Genomic DNA, 25,560 nt, shown 5'->3' with positions numbered 1-25,560 from the left:
TTGTAAGTGTTTTGTCTTTGCTTGTGTTTTTCTTAGAGTTAACAATTGCTTCTTCTGTTTATTTGCTTATTTTTCTGTGTACCTATCATTAAATCATCCCCAAGCTCTCTGACTAATTCATCCCCAAACTCTGCTCAAGAGGTTCAAACATATCAGGTAATCTGTCAGCTTCATTTAATTTTGGAAACATCTCTCCTAGAGCCCTCTTTATTTATGGGCCAATCTCTGTTGGCTGTTCCTTCAGCCTGATGCACAGGTGTCATCCAGAGATTCCCTTGACTATTGTCTTTGAATTTTCCTTCATCTCCCTCCTATCATGGATCCCTTATTTCCCGGATGCCATGTCTTTTTCTCTCTGGGTTTATGCCCTTATTTTGGTGGAGCACACCCTCCAGTAGCTTTCTGAAAATGGATGCATGGGAGATTAAATTTTCAAGTGTAGCGTAACTAAAAATGTCTTTATTCCACCCTATACCGCATTGATAGTTTAGCTGAGTATAGTCTTCTGGATTGGAAAAGTTTTCCCTTAGAATATTTTGTTGGAGATGTAGAACATTTCCAGAATTCTAAATGTTCTCTTGTGCTGTTTCTTGGTTAACCTACCTCCCCCAAGGAGTAATCGCTCTTCCTCCCTCTCTCTCCATTGATTAGTTTTGCCTGTTCTATCTACTCTCTTGTTTACGGCTCCATTTGCTCAACAAAATGTCTGTGATAAGCACCCATGTCGCTACCTGCATCATAGTTCATTGTTTTTTGCTGTGCTGTACATCATTGCATTAAACCCTACCACACGTTACCTATCCAGTCTGTTTCCCAATGATGGAGATTTGGATTATTTCCAGATTTTGGCTAATATTCATGCCACTATAAAAATTCTTGTACATTTTGTTTTTGGTGAATATATTTACTAACTTCTTTTCCTTGTACACCCAAGAGTGGAATTGCTGGGTCATATGACAGGTATACATTTAGTTTAGCATATACTGCCCAACAACTTTCTAAAGAAACTTAATTCCAATCGCTCTATATCCTTTATAAAATGAAGTGTTGTCAGTCTTTTTAAATTTTATCCATTTTGGAAAATGTGTGGGGATACCATATAGTCGTATTAATTTGCATTCCCTGGTGAGTAAAGCTGCTCATTGAAGATATGGACATCTTTTCTTGTGAGGTGCCTATTCGAGTCATTTACCTTTTTTTTAACTGAGGTTTTTGTATCATATTGATTTGTAGAAATTTATTATGTATTCTAAAGATGAGTTATTTGCTGTATATATGCAGTGGTGTGCCAGTAAATGTTTAATAACTGGCTGCCTGTAAAACAAAAACAAAAAAGCCATTTTGTTGTATTTTCCAATTTCCATGGTGTAAATACTTGCACCATAGCTACCAAGGTGATATTACCGAACACCAAGCTGGGAAGAGAGGTGCAGGGTCAGCTCTCGTGAGCTGGTGCAGGTCCAACCACTCCAACACACCACTGGATAAGTGCATTGCAAACAGCTCATCCAAGTCTGGGTTTGTGTTTTTATCCTCTTGAAGGTGCCCTTTTTATAAAGTCAACTTTGTTGAGGTATGACTTACATTCTGTAAAAGGTACCCATTTAAAGTTTCTGTTTGCTGAGTTTTGGGAAACATTTATACATGTGTGACCACTACCACAAGCAAGATAGAGAACTTTCCCATCATCCCAGAAGTTTCCTGTGGGTTCTTTCACAGTTGGTCCCACCCCCTCCTGGTGCTGGCCCCAGGAAACTACAGACTCCTCCCTATCTAGATTAGATCTCTCTTTCTAGAGTTTCACATGAATTGCATTATATGGTATGAACTCTTTTGGTGTGGCTTCTTCCCCTCGGCATATTGAGATGTGGAAGTACACGTGTGGTGGCATGTGTCAGCGCTGGGTTCCTTTTTGTGAGTCAAATTCCAATTGTGTGACTATAACACAACTTGTTATCTGTTCAACTGTTGATGCACAGATGGTAGTATGAAAAAGGCTTCTCTGAACATTTGTGCACACTTCTTTGTGTGGACACGTGTATTTCCTTCTCTTGAGGAAATAGCCCAGAGTGGAAGGTTTGGGTCATGTGATAGGTGAGTGGTTCATGTTTAAGAGATTGCCAAAGTGTTTTGGAAGTGATTGTACCATTTTACGTTCCTGTCAGCAAATGTATGAGAGTTCCAGTCCCTCACTTGTTGACCCTGGGTATTGTTAGTCTTTATATATATATATATTTTTGTGTGTGTGAGGAAGATCAGCTCTGAGATAACATCCATGCCAATCCTCCTCTTTTTGCTGAGGAAGACTGGCCCTGGGCTAACATCTGTGCCCATCTTCCTCCACTTTATATGGGATGCCGCCACAGCATGGCCTGAGAAGCGGTGCATCGGTGCCCACCTGGGATCCGAACCCGGGCCACCAGCAGCGGAGCGCGCACTTAACCGCTATGCCACGGGGCTGGCCCCTGTTAGTCTTTTTCATTTGAGTCATTCCAATGGATGCGTTGTCATATTCATGGTGTCTTTTAATGAATAGCAGTTCTTAATTTTAATGAAGTCCACTTTATTGATTCTTTTCTTTTATGTTCAATGTTTTTTATGTCCTATTTCCAAAGTCTTTGCCTACCACAATGTCATGAAGACATCCTCTTGCATATTATTCTAGATCTTCATTATTTTATCTTTCACGTTTAACCCTGTGATCCATCTCCAACTAGTTTTTGTACATGGTGTGAGGTAGAAGTCAGTTTATTTTTTTCCATACAGATGTCCATTTATCCAGTACTATCACGACCCTCTAGTTTTCAGAGGCACCCTGATTGTGAATCAAGTGACAACGTAGGTGTGGGTCATTGCCTGACTCCTTTGGGTCACCTTGGTCTATCTATCTCTCCTTGTACTGATATCTGGATCTCGTACTTACTGCTACAGAAAGTGTTCTCTTTTCTTTTCAAGCTCTGGGCTCACCAACTTGTTCAAGTTTTATACCTTTTCTTGTATCGATTCCAGTGATGATGTTTTCCTAGAAAATTATCCTCTTCATCTAAAAATTTCAGTTGTGTGCGCTTAAAGATACACATTTTTCTCATAATTTAAAATTTCTCCATCTTCAGTCTTGTGCCTGTTTTCATATTTAATATTTATATCTCTTTTAGATTTGCCCACATTTTAATTCTTTTATAGACCTTTTAAAAACAAATGTTTCATTCTGTTAATTATATCTACTATTTCTTTGTGTTTAATTCATTAATTTCATCATTATTTCTTTTACTTCCTTTTAGAAGTTTTTCTAACTTTCTGAACTGAAATCTTATTTATTTTCAGTCTTGCTTATTTTCTACTGTTGGTCTTTAAGGATTTAGTCTATTCCCTGAATACTGATTTTCCAAAGCTCTCATCTTCTGTGGTCTAGGACTTTCCCCATTTATTTCTTGAGTTTGTCACTGGGTTTCCCCTTTTCTGTTCATCCTGAGGCAGCACCTTTAAATTTCCCATAGGAGACTTTCATTTTATTGTTATAAGTTTATCTCACTGAATCTGGCTCAGGAATGTGGTCTATGTCACCTCTTGTTACTTGTCTAGATAGTTTTTTATTATGAAATATTTCAGAAAGTATAGAAAATAGTATAATAAACACCCATGTATCTACAAATCAGCATAAACCAATCTTAACATTTTGCCACATTTACAGACTATTACAGATGCCACTGAGGCCCCCGCGTGCCCTCCTGTTCCATCCTTACCCTCTCCCTCAGGGCACACTGTTCTGAGGCTGGTGTCTGTCATTCCCACATAAGCCTTTGTAGTTTGAATAGAGATGTTTATAGCCGTGGAGACAAAGAATTGCTTTGTGATTTTGATCTTTAAATATGTACTATTCTGTACATATCAATCTGCAGCATATTTTTTTTTAAGTCAATGTTATGTTTTTGCAATTCACCCACATTGATGTCTTTCCCGGCTCAGTCATTTTAACCGCCATGTGCTCTTCCTTTGTGCGTATGTACTTTGGTTTAATTGTCCATTCTCCTCTTGAAGAGCATTTAGACAATTTTTATAATCAGATTTTTCCAACAATGCTGTGAGATGATCTGTGTGAGTTTCGTGTGGACACGTGTGAGGTCTCCAGGAGAGCCACCCTCGGGGTGTGGATTGTGTGCTGGCTCAGCTTTTCCGGGTAGTACCAACTTGCTCTGAAAGATGACTTTCTTCCCTGCAGCGTAGAGCAGGTCTTTCTCTACACTCCAGGTCATGCTTGTTATTACCAGACTTGAACACTTCTGTCAATCTGATGGGTGTTGGGGTCCCCAGGACCTCCCCCACCAGGTTCAATGATTTGCGAGAACTCATAGGACTCAGCACGCAGAGCTAACTCAGTGCAGGGAGAGGGCACGTGTGGGGGTTCCGGGGACACCAGGCGCATGCGTCCAGAACCCATTCCATGGAGTCACGCAGGATGTGCTTAACTCTCCCACGTGGAGCCGTGAAACACGTGTGAGATATCGTCTACCAGGGAGCTCATCCAAGATGAGCGCCTGGGGTTTTTACGGGGGGCTGGGCCCACAGGCAGCCTCTGCCTGGCACATACCAAAATCCAGACTCCAGCAGGGAGAGCAGGGATCAGCACAAGCCATGGTGTTTATACCAATGGTTTAGGCCCCATGAGGCACTCTTATCCCACGGTGGGGGATCCCTCTCCAAGTCCCGTTCCCAAATGCCCCCCAAGTTCTACCTTGCCAGCAGGCCCAGGGGTGGCCATCCCCGCCTGCTGCACTAACTCCTTCCTGCAAAGGGCCTGTGGGGTTCAGCCTTCTGGGGTGGGGGACTGGAGACAGTCTAGGGTCCACTTCTGAAGGGTGGCCCCCCACCCCGGGCTGGCACCAATGTCAGATTGTTCACCTTTTGTGTCCTTGAAGGTGAGTCCAGGGCCGGCCCCGTGGCTTGGCGGTTGGGTGCGCGCGCTCCGCTGCTGGTAGATCGGGTTCAGATCCCGGGCGTGCACTGGCGTGCCGCTTCTCTGGCCATGCTGAGGCCACGTCCCATGTACAGCAACTGGAAGGATGTGCAGCTACGACATGCAACTGTCTGCTGGGGCTTTGGGGGGAAAAATAAATAAAAAATGAAATTATAAAAAAAAAAAAAAAAAAAGAAAGTGAGTCCATCTCTTGGATATACATGTAGCCAGAGAGATGGGGGCTTTTTGGACACCACTGAAGGGGCAGGACCACCCTTATGTGGGGGAATGTGAGGCAGGGGTCTTGGTTATAAACAACAGAAATGAATTCCGGTTAAATTCATCAGGAAAGGAATTTATTGGAAGGGACTGGCAGCTCAGAGAATGAGGGGGAAATAAAGAAACCAGCTCAGGAACCAGTGGAGGAGCCCGGGCCACACCCGGGTCCTGTCACAGCGATGAGAAACCAACTCCAAGTGGTTCATCTTCTCTCCTTTCTCCACGTGAGCTTCAAAGGCCTGGGAGAGTCCAGCTGGCCTCGCTGGGGTCACTGCCCACCCCGGCTGGGGAGGCAGGGCACGTTGACATGGGAAAATTCAATACTTGAAGAAATGGGTGAGTTGTTCTGAGGACTACACGTGGGTGGCCAGGCGGCCGCAAATGCCCACTGGGAGCCCATGAAGGGGACTTGACAGCTGTCTGGGCTCCTGGTAAAGAATCCAGGGGCTGCAGATGGCAGTGAGCTCTGGGGTGAGCTTTGGGGTGCCTTTAAGATCCCTCAGCAGCAGGACTTGTGGGCCGAGGCGGGGCCACAGCAGTCCACGCGGGAGCACATGCGGCGGCAGAGCAGGGACACGCAGGAGGCCGGGCGGCAGCAGCTGGGCTGGCAGGAGGTGGGGGCACAGCAGGAGGAGACGGGCACGCAGCAGGCGGGCCTGCACACGGGGCGGCAGGTGAGGGACACGCAGGAGGAGGATCTGCAGCAGGACGGGAGACAGGGGGTGGGCTGGCAGCACGAGAGGGCTGGGCAGAGGGCGGCCCCAGAGCAGACGGGTGTGCAGGAGACGGGTACACAGCAGTCCTGCTGGCAGGGAAAGGAGGTGCAGCAAGAGGGCTGGCAGCTAGACTGCTGGCAGCATGAGGGGTCTGAGCAGGGGGAGGCCCCAGAGCAGATGGGCACACGGCACACAGGCTTGCAGCAGACAGGTGTGGAGCAGACGGGTGTGCAGGAGACAAGCACAGAGCACTCCTGCTGGCACGGGGAAGTGGTGAAGCAGGAGGGCTGGCAGCTAGACTGTTGGCAGCAGGAGGGTGTGTAGGAGACAGGTGTGCAGCAGACGGGCACACAGCAGGACGGCTGGCAGGGGGAGGAGGTGCAGCAGGAGGGCTGGCAGCTAGACTGCTGGCAGCAGGAGGGTGTGCAGGAGCTGGTGCAGGCTGACTGGCAGGGGCTGCACACACAGCTGGCTGGGGTGCTGAGGAGGGTCAGGCAGGGGGCCGGGGCACAGCAGCTGGGGGCGCAGCAGAGGGGCTCGCAGCAGCTCTCTGGGCAGTCGTCCACCTGCCAGAAGCAGCCGGGGCAGGAGTCCCAGGACCCGGGCTGGCAGACCCGGCTGCCGTAGCTCAGGTCGCTGGAGCAGACGGACAGGGTGGAGGCGGCCATGGTGGGGCGGTGGGGCTGGAGGAGGATGTGAGTGTGAGTGTGTGAGTGAGTGTGGGAGTGGGTGGTTGAGGATTTGTGAGCTGCTCAGGCTTATATACACCTCCGGGGTGTGTGGTGCCCAAGCAGGAGGCTCCCACGCCCTCCCTTCCTTGTTGATGTTTGGCGCCGTGAAAACTCATTAAGGTCAGTTTGTGTTTAGTCCCATGAGGTGTTGCTCAGCTACAAAACTCCTAGTGTATTTGGGGTGTGGTGATACATCCTAGGCGACCTTTGGTCCAGAACATAATGTTGAGGTAGAACGGATGTGTGTCTACAAATAGCATGTCCTGGGTCTGTGTTCTCAGCATAAGAGATCCATCTCTCCTAATCCTAACAGCCCTTGTGCCGACACCTGGGATGGGCCCTGTGCACACCTGGGGACTCTGCTTGTTAGAGCGCCATGGCTTCCAGAGTGCCAGGCTGGAGAAGCGCAGGTCAGAGGGGGAGTGAGGCCAGAAGAGCTCCCATACGATTCCCCAGCACCCTTTCTGGTGCAGGAGGTCCCCTGAGGGCACAGGTGGCAAACAAGTGAAGGTGAGGCAGTCAGGTGGCGACACTTCCTGTTTCCCTGGGTGGGCAGTGCACACCCCTGCCTTCCGCCTGACCACTCAGCGAGGCCCAGACCCCACATCTGTCCACAGCCTTGCCATCCCCATTTGCCTTCACCCCAAACACTGCAAAGCTGTGAGTGTAAACCAGAGCTGCCTGTCCCTCTCCCCGCAGAAGGCACAGCCATGCAGCAAAGCCTTGTACGAAAACCAACGATTGCTCTTGTGCTTCCTCTTGGTTTCTTTGATTGTTAACCAAACAATTCCTTGCCTCACCCCAGCCAGATATCTGAAAGTCACCCAAGTCTCTCCTTTCCTTCTGCAAATATCCAAGTAGCCACCAAGTCCTCTTGGTTCTCTCTGCTAAATGTGTTTCAAATCCTCTCTGGTCCTTTTACTTCCCAAGCATGAACTTATTCATTATGCAGCAAATCCTCCCATGTGCTGGAAACTGCGCTAGGCTCGAGAATGCAAAGATGCAGTCATAGCCCCAACCTGTGGAGCCTCGCCAGCCCAGCAGAGGCGGGCTCTCGGTGCCCTGTGATGTCAATGATGCCTGGGCACAGCACAGCATGCACTGGGCCGAGAGGAATGGCATCTGACCCTGGTGGGAAGGGTCTGGGGCAGAGTGTGATGCTCTCACTAAGTCTGGGGCCTCAAATCCTCACCCTTCCTGGCAGTTTTGTTTCCAATGGTGGTTGTCAACCCAGGCCTCTCAACTCCTAGGAAATTTATGAAAGGCAAGAAAGGAGATCTAGGAATTCAATTAAATTTATATTTTGAGTTATAAAAATAATATAGGTTTGAGCCCGGCCTCCTGTGCTCAGCTCCTGGCCCTTCCAGAGGTATAGGAACTGATCACATAAACTGGATGTGCATTAAAGAGAGAAAGAGAGAGAGAAGACGTGTCTGCTTCCATCTATAACAAGGTAGCTTGTGCCAGACATATACTCTTGCTGGGAATAACTTGAAAATCTGGATAAAATACAAAAACATCTGTTTAAAGCTTTTGAAGGCTGCTGATGAAACTAAGAATTGAGGGGCAAACATTCTGGAGATGAGGGAACTTCAGAGAGGTCAGCAAGCAACTCCAAATGGCTTTTCTCTTAAGTGCAACTGATAAATCTTTGAGTGGGGTGGGTAGAAGGCTGCAACTAAAATGTAGAGAAGCCAGCAGAGCTTCTAGAAATTTTATGGGGTTAGAGAAAATTATCTGGGAATTTGTGACTGCAGAGACAGCAAGAAGTTAAGGGGACAAGATCTCAGACAGATGGGAGGCACCAAGAAGAACTCTAGAATTGAAGGTTGAACCCTCAAGGAATTTGCCAGATTTTCATGCTATGCAGGGAAGACACTAAGAAGGCAGACAGAAAGCCACTAAAAAGCCAAGCAGACTTTTTGCAACCTCATTACCAAGGAGACAAAACTGGGAGTCAAGACTAGCCAAGAAGGAGCTCAACCCCAACCTCAGTTGGGGTCCCTGGAGAGCTAAATCCTAGGAGTGTGGAAAACCAGACCTTCCAGAGACTGCCTTCCAGCCTCATGTCAGTACCTGTCCTCTGCCCCCACTCAGGCCATCTGCCAGAGGACGAGGTGAAACTTCAGAGGAAGAGAAACTCACTCAGAGCTGTTAGAATTTTTCATACACAATGTCAAACATTCAATCAAGAATTACAGTCATACCAAGAGACAAATAGACAATAGAAATAGACCCAGAGATGATCCAGTGTTGAAGTTATCAGACATAGATTTTTAAAATAATTTTGATGAATATGTGTGAAAAAATAGGTGTAATGATGGAGAATTTTATCAAAAAACTGAAATACATAAAGAAACAAGTAGAAATTCTAGGACTGAGAAAATGTAACAATAGTATTTATGAACCAACAGATGGGTTTAATAAGAGAATGGACAGCAGAGAAAGGATTAGTGAACTGGAAGCTGTGAAGCATATGGGATGACGCTGCAGAGTAAAAAGGAGGGAACATAACTGAATATGTGATAGAACATGGTAAAGAGATTTCACATTTTTTTGGTCATTGGAGTCCCATATAGGAGGAAAGAGAGAATGGGGGAATATCTGAAGAGATAATGCTAAAGAATTTTCCAAAACTAAGAGTCAAACTTCATATCCAAGTAATAATATAAGCCTTAAGAGAATAAATACTAAAAAAGCCACACCTGGGTGCATCATAATGAAACTGATGAAGACCAAAGATAAAGACAAATTGTTGAAAACAACCAGAGGAAAAAGAAACATCAACTTCAAAGTTGCAGCAATAAGACTTAGAGCAGATATCCCAACGGAAATGAAAAGCAAGAAGGTCATGGAACGGCATCTTTAAGGGTCTGAAAGAAAAGAACTGCAGACCTGGAATTCCAGTCCACTGAGAGTACCGTTCAGAGATGAAGGCGAAACAGAACATCACCAGACAAACCAAAACCAAGCACATTCAGCACCAGAGGACCCACTCTGAAGAAAATATTAAAGGGAATTTTTCAGGCAGGATGACCGAAGGATAGAAATGCAGGAAAAATTGAGGAGAATACGAAAGGATAAATAAGAGGACAAACAGAAGTGAAAATTGACCTATATTTACATTCACAGTATTATGATGATATCTATCACAATTATAATTTCTTATGGGGGGTCTAAACTCTAAGTAGAAATAAAATGCATCACAACATTAACAGAAAAAAGTGGGAAGGATAAATAGAGTTAAAGTATTCTGTGGTCTTAGCATGGCTTTGGAAGAGGTGAAAGTACTAAGTGTGCGTGAATCACCCAAGAATGCATTCTCTAATCTCTAGGGTGACCACTGAAAGAAGGGTAAAAGCCATGTATAACTTATAATAAATAAAAAAGGGAAAATGAATATAAAAATACTGATTAATCCGAAGTAGTCAGGAAATAATTTTTAAAAAGAATGTATTGGGACAAATAGAAAACATATAATCAGATGGTGGGTATAAACCCAATTGTCAATAATTAAATTAAATGTAAAGTACTAGATATTCCAATTTACAAATAAAGATTGTTAGTCTGGATTAAAATAAAACAGAAAACCTGTGTGCTGCCTTCAAGAGCTAGATCCTAACTATAAGGGCACAGAAAGGTTGGAAGTAAAAAGCTGGAAAAGGATACATCACGGAAACACTAACTGAAAACAGCTGATGTGGCTTATTAATACCAGATAAAGTAGATTTTAAAGCAAGAAGCATTATTTGAGATAAAGACATTTCATAAAGCTGAAAGAGTCAACCCACCAGGAAGCTATAACAATTCTAAACATGTATGCACATGATAACATAGCTTAAAACATAGAAATTAAAAATTGACAGAACTAAAAGTAGAAATAGAGAAAGGTAAAAATCATAGTTGGGGACCTTAATACACCTCTCTCAATAATTGATAGAAAAGGAGACAAAAATAATCTCAGAATGGGAAAGGCTATTCTAAGTTTGGAGTAAAACATTGAAGCTATTAAAACAAAAAAGACTGGTAAATTTAATTACATAAATTCTTAAAAATTGCATGGGATAAAACATCATAAAGTAAAAGACAAACAAAAATATGAGAAACATATTTGTCACGCACATCACAGAGAAAGAGCTAACTGATACCCACAGAACTCCTACAAGTTGCTAATAAATGCCAACAACATAACAGAAGATGAGCAAAGGATACAGAGAGAAAACTGACAGAGAAAGAAATAGGAAAGGTTCTTAAATGTGAACATATGCTCAACCCCACTCAAAATGAGAGAAAACAAATTTAATGACCATGCAATGTCATTTTTCACATATCAAACAGGAAAAGATGAAAATCGTTGATGCTGCAGACATGGTTTGGGCAGGGAGTGGGCAGGTCAGGACTGTTGGCCTGCTGTGGGATGTGGTTGCTTCCACAGCTCTGGAGGGCAGTTTGCTACTAGGTGTCAGAATTTAAAACCTTATACTTTTGCATCAGAGTCATTAGGCATTTATCCTACAGGTGTTCCTGAAGAGGCATAAGGTCTGTGCAAATGCATCATAGCGGTGAGCTTGTTCAACAGCCAGTGACACAGACCACAAGAGACAGACACTGAGTGGCCCATGCCCCCCACCTCCTGGTGTCCATTCACCATATGGTCCCTGCCACTTGAGTGGGGTCAGGACCCATGACATGCTTATAGGCACAAAGAATGCAGCAAGGTGAAGGGATGTGCATGATTACATTATGTAAGATTGTAATGCTGGTCTGGGGAGGAGACTCTCTCCCCCATGCTGGCTGTGAAGGAGCCAGCTGTCCCATGCGAGCTGCCCATGGAGAGGGCCACATGGCAAAGAAGTGAGGGTGGGCTCCAGTAGACAGCCAGCAAGAAACTGAGGCATCAGTCAGACCACCTGCAAGGAACTGAATTCTGACAAGAACCACGTGAGCTTGGAAGTGAGTCCTTCCCCAGTCGAGCCTTCAGATGAGACCCAGTGATGTGGCCCCACAGAGAACCCAGTTCTGCTGCACCTGAGCTCCTGGCTCAGAAACTGTGAGACAACAGATGTGTGTGGTTTTAAGCCACTAAGCTTGTGGTCATTTGTTACACAGCAAAAGAAACCAACACACAGACCAATGTGGAATTCTACGCAGCTGTAAATAAGAAAGAGCCATCTGTATGTATTCATAGGAAAGGAGCTCCACATTATATTATGTTTAAAAAAAAAAAACCCTAGTGGTAGAATATAATTTGTATTTTAAAAATTTATACACACAAAGACATTACATATGTATATACACATATAGAGAATAGATGATAGGTAGATAGATAGATGATAGATAGATAGATGGATAGATAGATAGATAGAAAGATATACACAGTCAGTCCTCATTATTCATAGATTCCTTATTTGCAAACTCACTTACAAAATTTATTTGTAGCCTCAAAACCAATACTCGCAGTGCTCACGTGGTCATTTGTGGACATGTGCAGAGCAGCCGAAAATCTGAAACCCCTAAGGCCCGTGTTCCCAGCTGAGGTGGAGCAAGGAGGGGTGGAACTCTGCCTTCTTGTTTCAGCTCTGCCTGTAAATGTGTCCTTTGCACGGTCTCTTTAGTGCCACATTTTACACATTTTGGGGCTTTATGCTTCTGACTTTGCCGGTTAAAATGTCCCCCAAACAGAGCTGAGTCGCCGTCTAGTGTTCCTGAGCACGAGAAGGCTGTGATGTGCCTTACGGAGAAAATACGTTAGATAAGCCTCATTCAGGAGTGAGTTATAGTGCTGTTGGCTGCAAGTCCAGTGTTAAATAAGATGAGCATCAAATATATATTAAACAAGATGTCTTTAAAGAGAAACACACATCAAGTGAGGTTGCATATGGATCAGTTGAGGAAAATGTGCCCAGAGGCTGGCGAGAACCCAACCCTGTATTTCCCCTAGAGCTGCTGGGTCTGTGTTCACCAAGTCAGTGTCTGTGCTGACTTTATAGAACACTACTGCGAACGATGAGAATGGACGCTGTGGGTGTGTGTGTGTGTGTGTGTGCAGAGAGAGACAGAACCAGAGAGAGTAAGAGAGGGGGAGAGCGAGAGGGAGAGACAGACAGAGAGAGGCACAGAGACAGAGAGAGAGAAGATAAATGGGTGGAAGTAGCTGATTGCTGAGAGGGCACATGGGTGCTGGCAGACGGAAGCGAGGGAGACCTCTCCATGGCTGCATTTCCTGTCTCTTTGTTCTGTTCTGTGGCCCCGTGCTACTCAGTGACCTGTAGGTTGTCTGGTGTCATGTGGGGGAGGCAGGTTGGGTATCCAGCCAGCAGAAGGGCTGGGTGAAGGCCGATGGGGGCTGTCTCAGAGAAGCTGGGCTGTCCGAACAGAGAAGGCTCCCGAGAGGGAGATGAGGGCTGTGACAACTCTGTGGTCCAGCCCTGGTGCTCCGCTTGGCTCACGAGTGGAAACCAGGCGCCCAGGAAGCTGTCATCATCCTGCGGGGAAGGGAACCACACGATTTGCCCTAGAACACAAAGTCCTGTGGTCTCCCCAGCTCAAGGACAGGTAGGAGGTGGACACACAGACAGGAGGCCTCGGACAGGCGCTTTGGCGATGAGCCCTCGGGCCAAGAGGTCCAGGTCCTGTCACAGCCGTGTGGCCCTGGGAGAACAGTGAATGCCCCTGGCCTCAGGTTCCTCCCTCACAAGGTGGCAACAGTCCTGTGTCTCCATGGGATGAGACGCTTGAGCTATAGGGAGACATGGCCTCATGCCAGTTGCCTGCAAAGCGAGGACGCCCTGGGGCTGCCCTAGCTGGTGACTGGATGAGGTCCCAGCACACCCAGGATGGCCCCAGGCACCACCACCCACCCAACATCCACCCACTCTGCCCCCAGGACCTGGGCCAGGACCCCGCCCATCCCTGCTTCTGCCCCCCTGGGGGCACAATGGGACCGACTCCTGAGCCAGACAATCCCAGGAGATTTATGAGCTGGACAACATCACAGGCAAACAAACATCCCTAATGCCGGCCCGGGAGCCCAAACCGGAAGCTTGTGGGCCTGGACACAAGAGCCAGGAGGGGTATAAAAGCCCACAGCCCCGGGCACCACACACACACTCACTCACACACTCACACTCACACACACACCCTCCTCCAGCCCCACAGCCCCACCATGGCCGCCTCCACCCTGTCCGTCTGCTCCAGCGACCTGAGCTACGGCAGCCGGGTCTGCCAGCCCGGGTCCTGGGACTCCTGCCCAGGCTCCTCCTGGCAGGTGGACGACTGCCCAGAGAGCTGCTGCGAGCCCCCCTGCTGCGCCCCCAGCTGCTGCGCCCCGGCCCCCTGCCTGACCCTCCTCTGCACCCCAGCCAGCTGTGTGTGCAGCCCCTGCCAGTCAGCCTGCACCAGCTCCTGCACGCCCTCCTGCTGCCAGCAGTCTAGCTGCCAGCCCTCCTGCTGCACCTCCTCCCCCTGCCAGCCATCCTGCTGTGTGCCCGTCTGCTGCAAGCCTGTCTCCTACACACCTGTCTCCTGCACACCCGTCTCCTGCACACCTGTCTGCTGCAAGCCTGTGTGCTGTGTGCCCACCTGCTCCAGGGCCTCCCCCTGCCCAGCCCCCTCATGCTGCCAGCAGTCTAGCTGCCAGCCCTCTTGCTGCACCTCCTCCCCCTGCCAGCAGGACTGCTGTGTGCCCGTCTGCTCCACACCCATCTGCTCTGGGGCCGCCCTCTGCCCAGCCCCCTCGTGCGGCCAGCACACCCCCTGCCCCTCGTCCTGCCGCAGACCCTCCTCCTGCGTGTCCCTCATCTGCCGCCCTGTGTGCAGGCCCGCCTGCTGCGTGCCCGTCTCCTCCTGCTGTGCCCCGCCTCCTGCCAGCCCAGCTGCTGCCGCCCCGCCTCCTGCGTGTCCCTGCTCTGACGCCCTGTGTGCTCCCTTGCGGCCTGCTGTGGCCCCGCCTCGGCCCAGAAGTCCTGCTGCTGACCAGGCACGGCCCTCAGGACCAGCCGGGCTCCATGTCCCCCCCGTGACTGTGGCCCCCTCAGTCCAGTCCTGACCTGTTAGGTGGCTGCCTCCACCAGGACAGTGTCCCCCATGTGTCCACTGTCATGACCTGACCTCTGCCTCCGAGGAACCCCTGACCTCACTGCTGCCCCAGTTCCTGCCTCCAGGAGGCGCCCCCACCTGCCTCTGGGTCACCTGTCCTCTCCCAGTTTCTCTGCTCTGGTCAGACTCTGCTTGTCGACTTCCAACCTGTCAGCACCTCCTTGGGCTCCCCAATAAACTCACCTCATCACCTCATCCGCTTCTGTCATCCTACTCGGGGGGTGGGGGAGCGGACATGGTTTTGACCAGACACTGGTCTCCTCCAGGCACGAATATCTGTAGGAACGAGTGACTGAGGAACCCCAAAGGGCAGTGGCCTCCCTCCTCTGGGCAGGGTCACCAGGTGGGACTCACGCCCTTGCCCAGGAAGGTCAGAACCTGCTCAGGCCTGTGCCCAGAGGCTGGTCACCTGCAGACATGGTCTGGGGGTTCTCAGGTCCCCTGACCATTTCCACCCACTGTCCCGTCTGGGTTAACCAGACCCCCAGGGTCACCCACCAGGAAGCCAGCCTGGGGGTTCCATACAGCACAGCCTCTACAGGGTCTGGGGTCAGCCTCATGGTCCACCAGCGTGTTGCACCCATTTAGCAGAGACGTGATGGAAGGAGACAGGAGCCGCTCCAAGTTCACAGGAGTTGAACGGCTAGACGTGAGAACAAAAGATTAGGGGTGGGTGGCAGGACCTACAGGGTGCCGTGTCCTGCGCCTGCCTCGAAGGCCCCCTCTGGTGGGTCTAGATTCCATCTGGCAGGGTGAGGGACACGGGAGTCGCTGCTGCAGGGCCTCCCCTGTGACCTGAGCGCCCCGCCAGGTCTGGACGTACCAAAGGGCCGTGGACAGCAGCCCGCTCTGACATGAGGACGACGTTGGCACCACGTGGGGGCACAGGTGGACACGGGCAGGAATCTCCCAGGAAGATCACCCACGGGGAGGGTGGCCAGAACTGTTGCAGGAAGTGGAAGACTGTCCCCAGCCCGTAAGGGATCAGACAATGTTCAGCCCTTCCCGAGCCCACCATGGGCTAGGCGCCCCCTCCTGCCCGTGAGCCCCTCCCTCTTCCTGAGGCCTGTGTCCCTGGCCAGAACCCACAACAGGAGCCCCCTGTCCCCTGAGGGTCTCAGCCTTCTCCCCTGAACCCCAGGCCCCTCCCACCCCATGCTGCATGCCCCACCTGCTGCATATTCCTTCCCCCAAATTCCACCTTTCACCTCTTAACCAACCTTTCACCCACCACTTCCGTTTAAAATCGGCTTTGTCAAGGACAGTTTATATGTAATCAACTCACCCAATTTAATTGTACAGTTTGATGAGGTTGAAAAAGGTCTACATCCTGCAGCCTCCAACTATGTCAAGACATATAACACTTCCATCATGCCAACGCTTTCCTACCATCCATTCCCAGTCACCACCTCCACCCACGGCCCCTCGACCACTGCCCTGCTGGGTTCCTGCAGATGGGTCTTTTCTCCAGCATCACACGACAGGAATCCCACAGCATGTACTCTCGGTGTTTGGCTTCGTGTGCTTGTCTCTTTTTGTTGTATATATCAGTAGTTAATTCCTTTTTAATTGCTGAGTAGTATTTCATTGAATGGATATACCACAGCTGTTGACCCATTCACCTGTTGAGTAGATTTGGGTTGTCTCCAGGTTTTGTGATTATGAACCAAGCCACTGTCGACACCTGCACTCAGCATGTTTTCATTTCTCCTGGGTAAATACTGAGGGGTAGGATTGCTGCGCCATGTGGTAAGTGTAGCGTGTGTAGGGTTATTTGCGTCTCCCTGATGGATAATGATGGGATCATCGTCTCCTGTGCTCATTTGCCGCTTGTGTATCTTCTTCAGTGAAGTGTCTGTTCAAAACCTCTGCTCATTTTCATCAAATCAGATTGTGTTATTATTATTAAATTGTCAGTGTTCTTTAAATATTCTGGATATGTCATTTATCATATACATGTATTGCAAATCTTTTCATCTGTGGTGAGCCTTTTCATTTTCCTAACAGTGCTTTTTCTTTTTCTTTTTTTTTTTTTTTGAAGATTGGCCCTGCACTGACATCTTTTGCCAATCTTCCTGTTTTTTCTTTCTTCTCCCCAAAGCCCCCAGTACATAGTTGTATATCCTAATTGTAGGTCCTTCTAGTTCCTCTATGTGGGACGCCACCTCAGCATGGCTTGATGAGCGGTGAGTATGTCCGCTCCCAGGAACTGAACCGGTGAACCCCGGGCCGCAGAAGCAGAATGCACAAATTTAACCGGCATGCTACCAGGCCAGCCCCCCAACAGTGCTTTTTTTGTGTGTGTGAGGAAGATCAGCCCTGAGCTAACATCCAGGCTAATCCTCCTCTTTTTGCTGAGGAAGACCAGCTCTGAGCTAACATCTATTGCCAATCCTGCTCCTTTTTTTTCCTCCCCCCAAAGCCCCAGTAGATAGTTGTATGTTGTAGTTGCACATCCTTCTAGTTGCTGTATGTGGGACGCCGCCTCAGCATGGCCAGACAAGCGGGGAGTCGGTGCATGCCTGGGATCCGAACCCGGGCCACCAGTAGCGGAGCGCGCTCACTTAACCGCTAAGCCACGGGGCCGGCCCCCTAACAGTGCTTTTTGAAAAGCTGACATTTTTAATTTTGAACAATTCCAATTTATCAATTTTTTTTCCAATGGTATAAGAAATCTTTGCCTAAACCCAAGGTCACACAGATTTTGCCCTATGCTTACTTCTAAATATTTTATGATTTTAACTTTATGTTTAGTTCTAGAATCCATTTCAAGTTAATTTTTGAATATATTGTGAGTTGTTCCAGCATCATTTGTTAGAAGACTATCCTTTCTACGCTGAATTACCCTTGCGAAAAAATCTATTGACCTTGTATGTGTGGATCTATTTCTGGACTCTCTATTCTGTTCCATTCTTCCACGTTTATTATTAACCAATAACACACTGTCTTGGTCAATGTGGCTTTAAATTAAGTCTTGAAATGAAGCAATGTAAGTTCTTCAATTCTGTTTTTCTTTTTCAAAATTGGCTAATCTAGATCCTTTACATTTACATATAGATTTTAGAATCAGCTCATTGATTTCTACAGAAAAGCCTTCTGGGATTTTGATTGAAATTGTATAAAATTTGTAGATAAATTTGGAAATAATTGACATTCTAACAATATCGGGTCTTTCAATTCATGAACATAATGTCTCTCCTGTCATTTGATTGCTTTTTTTAGCAATATTTTGTCATTTTTAGTACATAGACCTTGTACATATGTTGTTAAGTTTATCTATTATTTCATTTTTTGATGTTTTAGTTAATGGAATGTTCCATTTCATTTCCAACTATTCATTGCTACTATGTAGAAATACAACTGGCTTTTGTATATTGACCTTGTATCCCGCAACCTTGCTAAACTTACTTATGAATTCTAATGGCTTTCTTGTATACTATTCCTTCCCTAGGATTTTCAGTAGTCAAGCCATTTAGGCTTGGCATTTTCTTTGTGGGAAAGATTTTAATTATGAATTCAATTTCTTCAATTGATAGAGAGCTATTCAGATTTTGATTTTGTCTTGTATTCATTTTTATAATTTATGTCTTTCCAATTATTTACCTATTTCATCACAGTTGTTGAATGTATCAGCATAAAATCAACATAAATCTATCCTTTATTGCTCTTTTAATGTACCTAGAATCTGTGCTGATAACCCTTTCTTCATTCCTGATATTTGTAATTTATTTCTTTTCTCTTTTTTTCTTGACTGGGAAAGCTCGAAATTTATCAATGTTTTTGGTCTTTTCAAAAAACTAGTTGGTTTCATTCATTTTCTCTCTTGTCTGTCCACTTTCTATTTGGTAGATTTCTACAATTCTTGATTATTTTCTTCCCTCTACTTATTTTTGGGTTCAACTTGTGCTTCTTCTTATAGCTTCTTTAGGTAGAAACTTAGATAATTGATTTTAGTTTTTCCTTCATTTCTAATATGTTGTTAAAGCTCTACATTTCCCTCTATACACTGTTAGCCACATTCCACAAAGTTCATTTTCATTTTATTCAAAATATTTTCTATTTTCCATTGTGATTTCTTCTTTGAATCGTGGATTATTTTGAAGTGTGTTGTTTAATTTCCTAACATTGGACAATTTTCCAGATATCTTTCTGTTAATGATTTCTGATTCTGTTGTGGTCAGACAACATTTTCTGTATGATTTCAATCCTACTAAATACATTGAGATTTGTTTTATGGGCTAGCATATAACTTATTTTGCTGAACGTTTCATATGTGCTTGAAAAAAACTGTGAATTCTACTCTTTTGGGGATGGTATAGTGTGTAAATTTTAATTAGGTCAGGTTAGTTTATAGTGTTTTTCAATTTTTCTATATACTTATCAATTTCATCAAATCAAGAAAATATTTGGCCATTATCTCTTAAAATATTTTCCTGCCCTCCCTCCACCTTTTTTTTTTTTCTGACACTCCAATTGTATGTATGTTAGACCACATAATATTGTTCCCCAGGTCACCAAGGCTCTGTAAATTTTTTATGTTTTTTCTCACTGTCCTCTGGCTTAGTAATTTCTATGGCTATGTCTTCAGGGTCACTGATCCTTTCTTCTTCAGTGTCTAATCTACTTTCAAGCTCATCTTTTTAATTTTTTATTGTTGATGTTGTATTTTTACACTTTGGCATTCCATTTAGTTCTCTTTTTTATTTTCCATTTCTCTGCTCATTATGTTCATGTTTTCCTTTAAATCTCTAAAATACTTACAGTGGTTGTTTCAACTACCTTGTCTGCTAATTCTATCAACTCTGTCATTTTTGGGTTTGTTCTTATAAACTGTTTTATCTCTTGGTTATAGGTGACATTTTCCCCTTCTTCATGTGTCTAGTAATTTTTTATTGAATGCTGGACTTTGATAAAACAATACTGTAATGCTGCTGAACATTGTACTTCATCTCCTTCCTTTAAAGAGTGCTGCACCTTGTTCTGTCTGGTAGTTACTACCTGTGGATTGGCTTGATGATTTCAATGCTTCTGAGCTTGTTTTTAAGTTTTATTAGGACAGATCTAGAGAAGCCTTTACTCTTGGGCAGGTTTAGCACAACTATTCAGATGTGACTCCTCTGGGGTCTGCACTAAATGCCTCTGGTATTCAGCAAGGTCACTCTAGTTGTCTGGAGCTCTGATGTCTCTCAGTCTTGGGTAAGCTCTCATAACTGTTCACCTTTCAGCTCCATGATGGTTCTTGTCCAGGCTCGTGGGGTTCTGAGCTCTGGATGAATGGCTTAGTATTCAGCAGTGAACCCAAGGGAACCTCGTGGAGTTTGTCTCTGTATATCTCCTTCTCCTGTGTCTGCTCCACAAATTCCAGCTGCCTCAGCCTCCTTGTACTCTGATTCCTACCTCTTCAGTTGGGCAAAATCACCATGTTATTGGTATTCCACTCTGTGTGCCGCAACCTGGAAACTCTCTCAGCCCGTGAGCCGGGGAAGTCTCAGGGTTCACTTCTTTTGTTTCTCTTCCTTCAGGGACCCACATTCTGCACCGTCAGTTGTCCAATGTCTGAAAACAGGTGCCTCATATCTTTCATTTCATTTTCTAGTTACTTCAGGTGGGAGATAAGTCAGGTTCATCACGACCCAAAGCAAAGCCTGACCCTAGTTTTTGGGAACTCTGTTTCTCATCCAGCCTGATCCCTTGCTTCCCTCTTTGACTACTCAAATCTTCCCTGACTCTGAAACTGAATCCGTCTACTTCCACTCCGGTATAGGCTCCAGCTAAACTCAAGCCCAACCTGAGACATACCTGCTGCCCCAGGACTGGCCCATGCAGCCAACATTCTCCAAGTAGGGACTTGAACAGTGGGTCCTGGAGAGACATGAGAAACCTCAGCCTAACTTCTAGGGGGCTCTGGGCTCCATGAGAAACATCATCAACCCCCCATCCACCCCAGGTTCCGTGGTGTCCCATTTGCACAGAACCCATGGTAAATATGTCTGTGGAGAAGAAGTTACAAAGTCAAATCAAGGAAAAGAACCATTCAGTGAATAACAGTACGGGAGGGGGAAAGATGAACCCAAGATGGCTCCAAATGGCCAAATGGCTGCAAAGCCCACCCCCACCCTCTGTGGTCCAGTCGGGGCCCCTGGGAGCCACAGGAAACCACACAAGTCCCTGCAGGACAGCAGAGTGCTGTGTACAGAGGGGAAACGTGGACATGCGGTCAAGCTGAGGACTAACAAACAATAGAGACACACAGATCTCAGTGCTGTGCTAAGAGTCAGGGGTATTTATTGGTCAGTTTGCTCAAGTGCGTCCAGAGAAGGCTTAGGGTCACTGAGCTGAGGGGACAGAGACACCGTGGGTGGAGGCTGAGCTGACCCTGAGGTGTGGTAGATATGGAGGAGGGGCCACTGCCATGAGGACTTACTAGGAGCCCCCTCCAGGGCCGCAGAATTGAGTATGGATGCCCTGTGCTTCCACATCATCCAGCTGTGATGGATGCAGGAGCAGACTGGACCACAGACGTTAGGAAATGGTCTGAGTGCTGGAGCAATTCAGGATGTGGCGGTCAGCTTCCAGGTAGGACCTGACCCTGTCCCGGGTAGGGGCAGCCACGTGACACAGGTCAGGACCAAACTGAGGAGGGGCTAGGAGGGCCACAGTCCCGGGAGAGACCTGGAGCCCGGCTGGCCCTGAGGGCCGTGCCCAGTCAGCAGCAGGACTTGTGGGCCGAGGCAGGGCCACAGCAAGCCACGCGGGAGCACAAGGGGCGGCAGAGCAGGGACACGCAGGAGGCGGGGCGGCAGCAGCTGGGCTGGCAGGAGGCGGGGGCACAGCAGGAGGAGACGGGCACGCAGCAGGCGGGCCTGCACACGGGGCGGCAGGTGAGGGACACGCAGGAGGAGGGTCTGCAGCAGGACGGGGGACAGGGGGTGGGCTGGCAGCACGAGGGGGCTGGGCAGGGGGCGGCCCCAGAGCAGACAGGTCTGCAGCAGATGGGCACACAGCAGTCCTGCTGGCAGGGGGAGGAGGTGCAGCAGGAAGGCTGGCAGCTAGACTGCTGGCAGCATGAGGGGTCTGAGCAGGGGGAGGCCCCAGAGCAGATGGGCACACAGCTCACAGGCTTGCAGCAGACAGGTGTGGAGCAGATGGGTGTGCAGGAGACGGGCACAGAGCAGGATCGCTGGCAGGGGGAGGAGGTGCAGCAGGAGGGCTGGCAGCTAGACTGCTGGCAGCAGGAGGGTGTACAGGAGCTGGTGCAGGCTGACTGGCAGGGGCTGCACACACAGCTGGCTGGGGTGCAGAGGAGGGTCAGGCAGGGGGCTGGGGTGCAGCAGCTGGGGGCGCAGCACGGGGGCTCGCAGCAGCTCTCTGGGCAGTCGTCCACCTGCCAGGAGGACCCAAGGCAGGAGTCCCAGGACCCGGGCTGGCAGACCCGGCTGCCGTAGCTCAGGTCGCAGGAGCAGATGGACAGGGTGGAGGCGGCCATGGTGGGGCGGTGGGGCTGGAGGAGGGTGTGAGTGTGTGAGTGTGTGAGTGAGTGTGTGAGGTGCTGGGGGCCGTCAGCTTTTATACCCGTCCGAGGCTGAGGCTATGTTTGCCCCGCACACGGCTCACCACGCCCTCCCTTCCTTGTTGCTGTTGGGATCCCGGTCCTGGAGAACAAACAGAAGCTGTTTTATTTCCAGGAGTCATGGCTCAGCTCCCAACACTCTTGAAATTGGCTTGGGGTGTCTTTACTTGCTTTTAGTCCTAGAAAGAAAACTTGGGGTGGAGTGTAGGTTATCTTGTTTTAGCCGGTGTCACTGGGGGCCAGGGCAGAGCTCATGTCTGTGGGGTGCTAGATCCTGGCGCTGGTCAGGGGTGAGCTGCTGTGGGTGCCCTGCTGGCTGAAGAAGGTCATGTGCTCTGTGGTTGGAAGGTCACAGAAGAGGTTTTTTATAGATAGAGAGAACGTGAGTCACGACTTGTGTGCAGTACGGGGTCAGTGTCCTGGGGCTGTCATAGCAAAGCTCCACAGACAGGCCGGCTCACACAACAGAAATGTATGCTCACACAATTCTGGAGGCCAGAAGTCCCAGATCAAGGCGTCGGCAGGTTGGTTCCTTCTGAGGCTGTGAGGGAGGATCTTCCCAGGCTCTCCCTCAGCTTCTGGTGGTTGCTGACAATCTTTGGTGCTCCTTGGCTTGTGGAAGCGTCACCCCGATCTCTGCCTCCGTCGTCACATGGCGTTCCCCCCGTGTGCATGTCTGTGCCCAAATTTCTCCTTTTTATAAGGGCACCAGTCAGATTGGATTCAGGCCCACCCTCATGACCTTGTTGTAACTTGATCACCTCTGCAAAGACCCTATTTCCAAATAAGGTCACATTCTCAGGGCCTGGGGGCTCGGGCAGCAGCCTCCTTTTGGGGACATAATTTAACCCATGACAAGTACCTGTTCTGAAGCACACACATGCCAGAGTCTGGGACAGAGGGAAAGCTGAGCAGGTCTCCTTTCCCGGGACTCCAGTCTGCAGCAGGTGAAGGATGGGTGCCGGTGGCACGTGGCGTGACAGGTCGGCAGCACATGCACGTCTTCTGCTCGCCCAGGCACCGCTTGAGCTCACGGGATGATATATTTTAGTTTATTTTATGGAATAATCATAAAAAGAGTATAGAGAATTCACGTGTCCCTCACCCAGCTTCCTCTAGTGTTAACATCTGTGTAACCGTAGATCAATTTCCGATTCTTAGAAATCAGCATTGGTACATTACCATTCACGCAAGGACAGACTGTACTCGGATTCACCAGTTCCCATAAATGTCCTCCCTGTGTTCCAGGCCCCCAAGCTGCATTTGTCAGCCTCCTTGGTCTTCTCTAGTGTGGGACAGCTGCCCAGTTTCCTCGTCCTCTGTGACCTTGACACTTTTGAAGAGCACTGGTCAGGCATGTTGCAGAACGTCCCTCACTTTGGGTTTGTCTGATGTTTTCTCACGGTTAGACTGGGGCTGTTACATTTTGGGGAGGAGCCCCACAGGAGTCATGTGTCCAAGTGAAGCAGTGGTTGTTGCAACTTATCAGTGGGGATGTGTCTATTTTTCCCTTTATACTAATGAATATTTGGGGGAGATTGAGACTTGGCAAATATCCAGTTTCTGCGGATTTGCCCACTGGTCTTGGCGCCCCCTGGGGATTTTGCCTGCAGCCGCGGTTACTGAGGTTACTGTGTGGTCCCATGGTGATTTTCCCCCTCCACATTCAATCTCCATTTATTGATTAAAACTCTTCTGTAAGGAAGAGCTGTTCCTTCTCCTCCATTTCTATATTTATTCTATTTCAATATGATCTAAAGAATATTTATTTCATTGAGTTATACTATAATATTATCATTATTTATTTTGTTATTTAAATCATTCCAACTTTGACCATTGGGACCTCTTCCATTTGGTTCTTGGACCCCTTCGGCATGCCTTCACTCCCCGACTTCTCACTTTCTGCACCAAGCTCATCTTGAATTTTCTTTACCCCATCCTTGGAATCAACCACTTCTCCAAGGAGCCCTGGTCCTTTTAGTGAATGATGGCATTTAGATACCAAGATCTGGAGCTAGGTGTGCTCATTGCTACTGGGCGTCACTGCTCCCAGGCCCCCCGGTGGGTAGAGCAAGGAGGCATATGTATGTGTACCAGCACGTGCCTGCACTTAGGGGGACACATTCAGTCTTTCACTGTTAAGGATCATGTTAGCTGCAGTTTTTTTCTAGATTTGCTTTCTCAGGCTAAAAAATTCCGTTCCTTGCTGAGGGATTTTATCATGAATGGATGTTGGATTTCATGAAAGGCTTTTTAGGCACCTGTTGAGATGATCATATAGATTTCTTTTTAAGTCTGTTAACACGATGACTTACATTAATTGATTTTTTAAACTTTTTATTTTGAAATAGGTATAGAGTCACAGGAAATTGCGAAGCTAGTGTAGAAAGGTGCTGAGTACCCACACTGATTGATTTTTTTGTGTGTGTGAGGAAGATCAGCCCTGAGCTAACATCCATGCTAATCCTCCTCTTTTTGCTGAAGAAGACCGGCTCTGAGCTAACATCTATTGCCAATCCTCCTCCTTTGTTTTCCCCAAAGCCCCAGTAGATAGTTGTATGTCATAGTTGCACATTCTTCTAGTTGCTATATGTGGGACGCAGCCTCAGCATGGCTGGAGAAGCGGTGTGGCGGTGCGCGCTCCGCGGGTAGTGGAGCACGCGCACTTAACCACCAAGCCACAGGGCCGACCCCCTGGGTGATTTTTGAATGTAGAAACAGTCTTGAATTCCTGGATAAACTCCGCTTGGTTGTGATGTTTTGTCCTTTTTATACGTTGCTGGATTTGATGTGCTAATCTTTTATTCAGGATTTTCATGTCTGTATTCATGATGATATTGGCCTGTGGTTTTCTTTTATTGGATCATCCTTGGTTGATCACAAGAGGAGTTGGCAAGCATCTGCTCCTTTTCTATTTTCTATAAGAGACTGCAGACAGTTGGCATTTGTCTTCTTTAAATGTTTGGTAGAGTCTTCTAGGAAACCAGAGTTTTCTTTAATAGATACAGAACATTCCAATTATTTGTTTCTTCTTGAACGAGTTTCGGTTGCCTGTGCCTATGGAGGAGCTGGTCCACTCCATCTAAGGTCTTGACTGACAGGCGTCGTGTGGTTTGTAGAGTTCCCCCGTTATCCTATTAATTTCTGAAAGATGTTTAGTAATATCCCATTTTTTGTTGCTGATATTGACAAACTGTTTCTTCTTGCTTTTTC

The 25,560-nt window shown here is 47.5% G+C and overlaps 3 protein-coding genes and 1 pseudogene across 3 annotated transcripts in view; 2 read left to right on the top strand and 2 right to left on the bottom strand.

The window, feature by feature from the left end:
* TSPEAR (thrombospondin type laminin G domain and EAR repeats) overlaps positions 1 to 25,560 on the top strand; it is a 176,218-nt gene that overhangs the window by 88,778 nt on the left and 61,880 nt on the right. The gene's annotated exons all lie outside the window — the stretch shown is intronic.
* LOC131392948 (keratin-associated protein 10-12-like) lies at positions 5,733 to 6,671 on the bottom strand. The gene is made up of 2 exons (XM_058523266.1): positions 6,286 to 6,671; positions 5,733 to 6,165 (listed from the first exon to the last, which is right to left on the bottom strand). Exons 1-2 carry the CDS (start codon positions 6,615 to 6,617, stop codon positions 5,733 to 5,735), a joined length of 765 nt encoding a protein of 254 aa, XP_058379249.1. The 5' UTR covers positions 6,618 to 6,671.
* Positions 13,846 to 14,654, top strand: LOC131392939 (keratin-associated protein 10-3-like; annotated as a pseudogene).
* On the bottom strand, positions 21,484 to 22,344 carry LOC131392946 (keratin-associated protein 10-12-like). The gene has a single exon (XM_058523265.1). It carries the CDS (start codon positions 22,261 to 22,263, stop codon positions 21,484 to 21,486), a length of 780 nt encoding a protein of 259 aa, XP_058379248.1. The 5' UTR covers positions 22,264 to 22,344.

This window comes from Diceros bicornis, chromosome 27, assembly GCF_020826845.1.
Source record: "Diceros bicornis minor isolate mBicDic1 chromosome 27, mDicBic1.mat.cur, whole genome shotgun sequence".
Lineage (NCBI taxonomy): Eukaryota > Metazoa > Chordata > Mammalia > Perissodactyla > Rhinocerotidae > Diceros > Diceros bicornis.
The sequence above is the reverse complement of the archived record's forward strand: the minus strand, read 5'-3'. Positions and strand labels throughout refer to the sequence as shown.

What these genes read in the sequence shown, in the direction of transcription:
- LOC131392948 (XM_058523266.1), bottom strand. Translation starts at nt 6,617, where the DNA reads ATGGCCGCCTCCACCCTGTCCGTCTGCTCCAGCGACCTGAGCTACGGC. An exon ending in TGCTGTGTGCCCGTCTGCTG is followed by an intron (nt 6,166 to 6,285) that starts CACACCTGTCTC and finishes ACCCGTCTGCTC; the next exon opens with CACACCTGTCTGCTGCAAGC.
- LOC131392946 (XM_058523265.1), bottom strand. Translation starts at nt 22,263, where the DNA reads ATGGCCGCCTCCACCCTGTCCATCTGCTCCTGCGACCTGAGCTACGGC.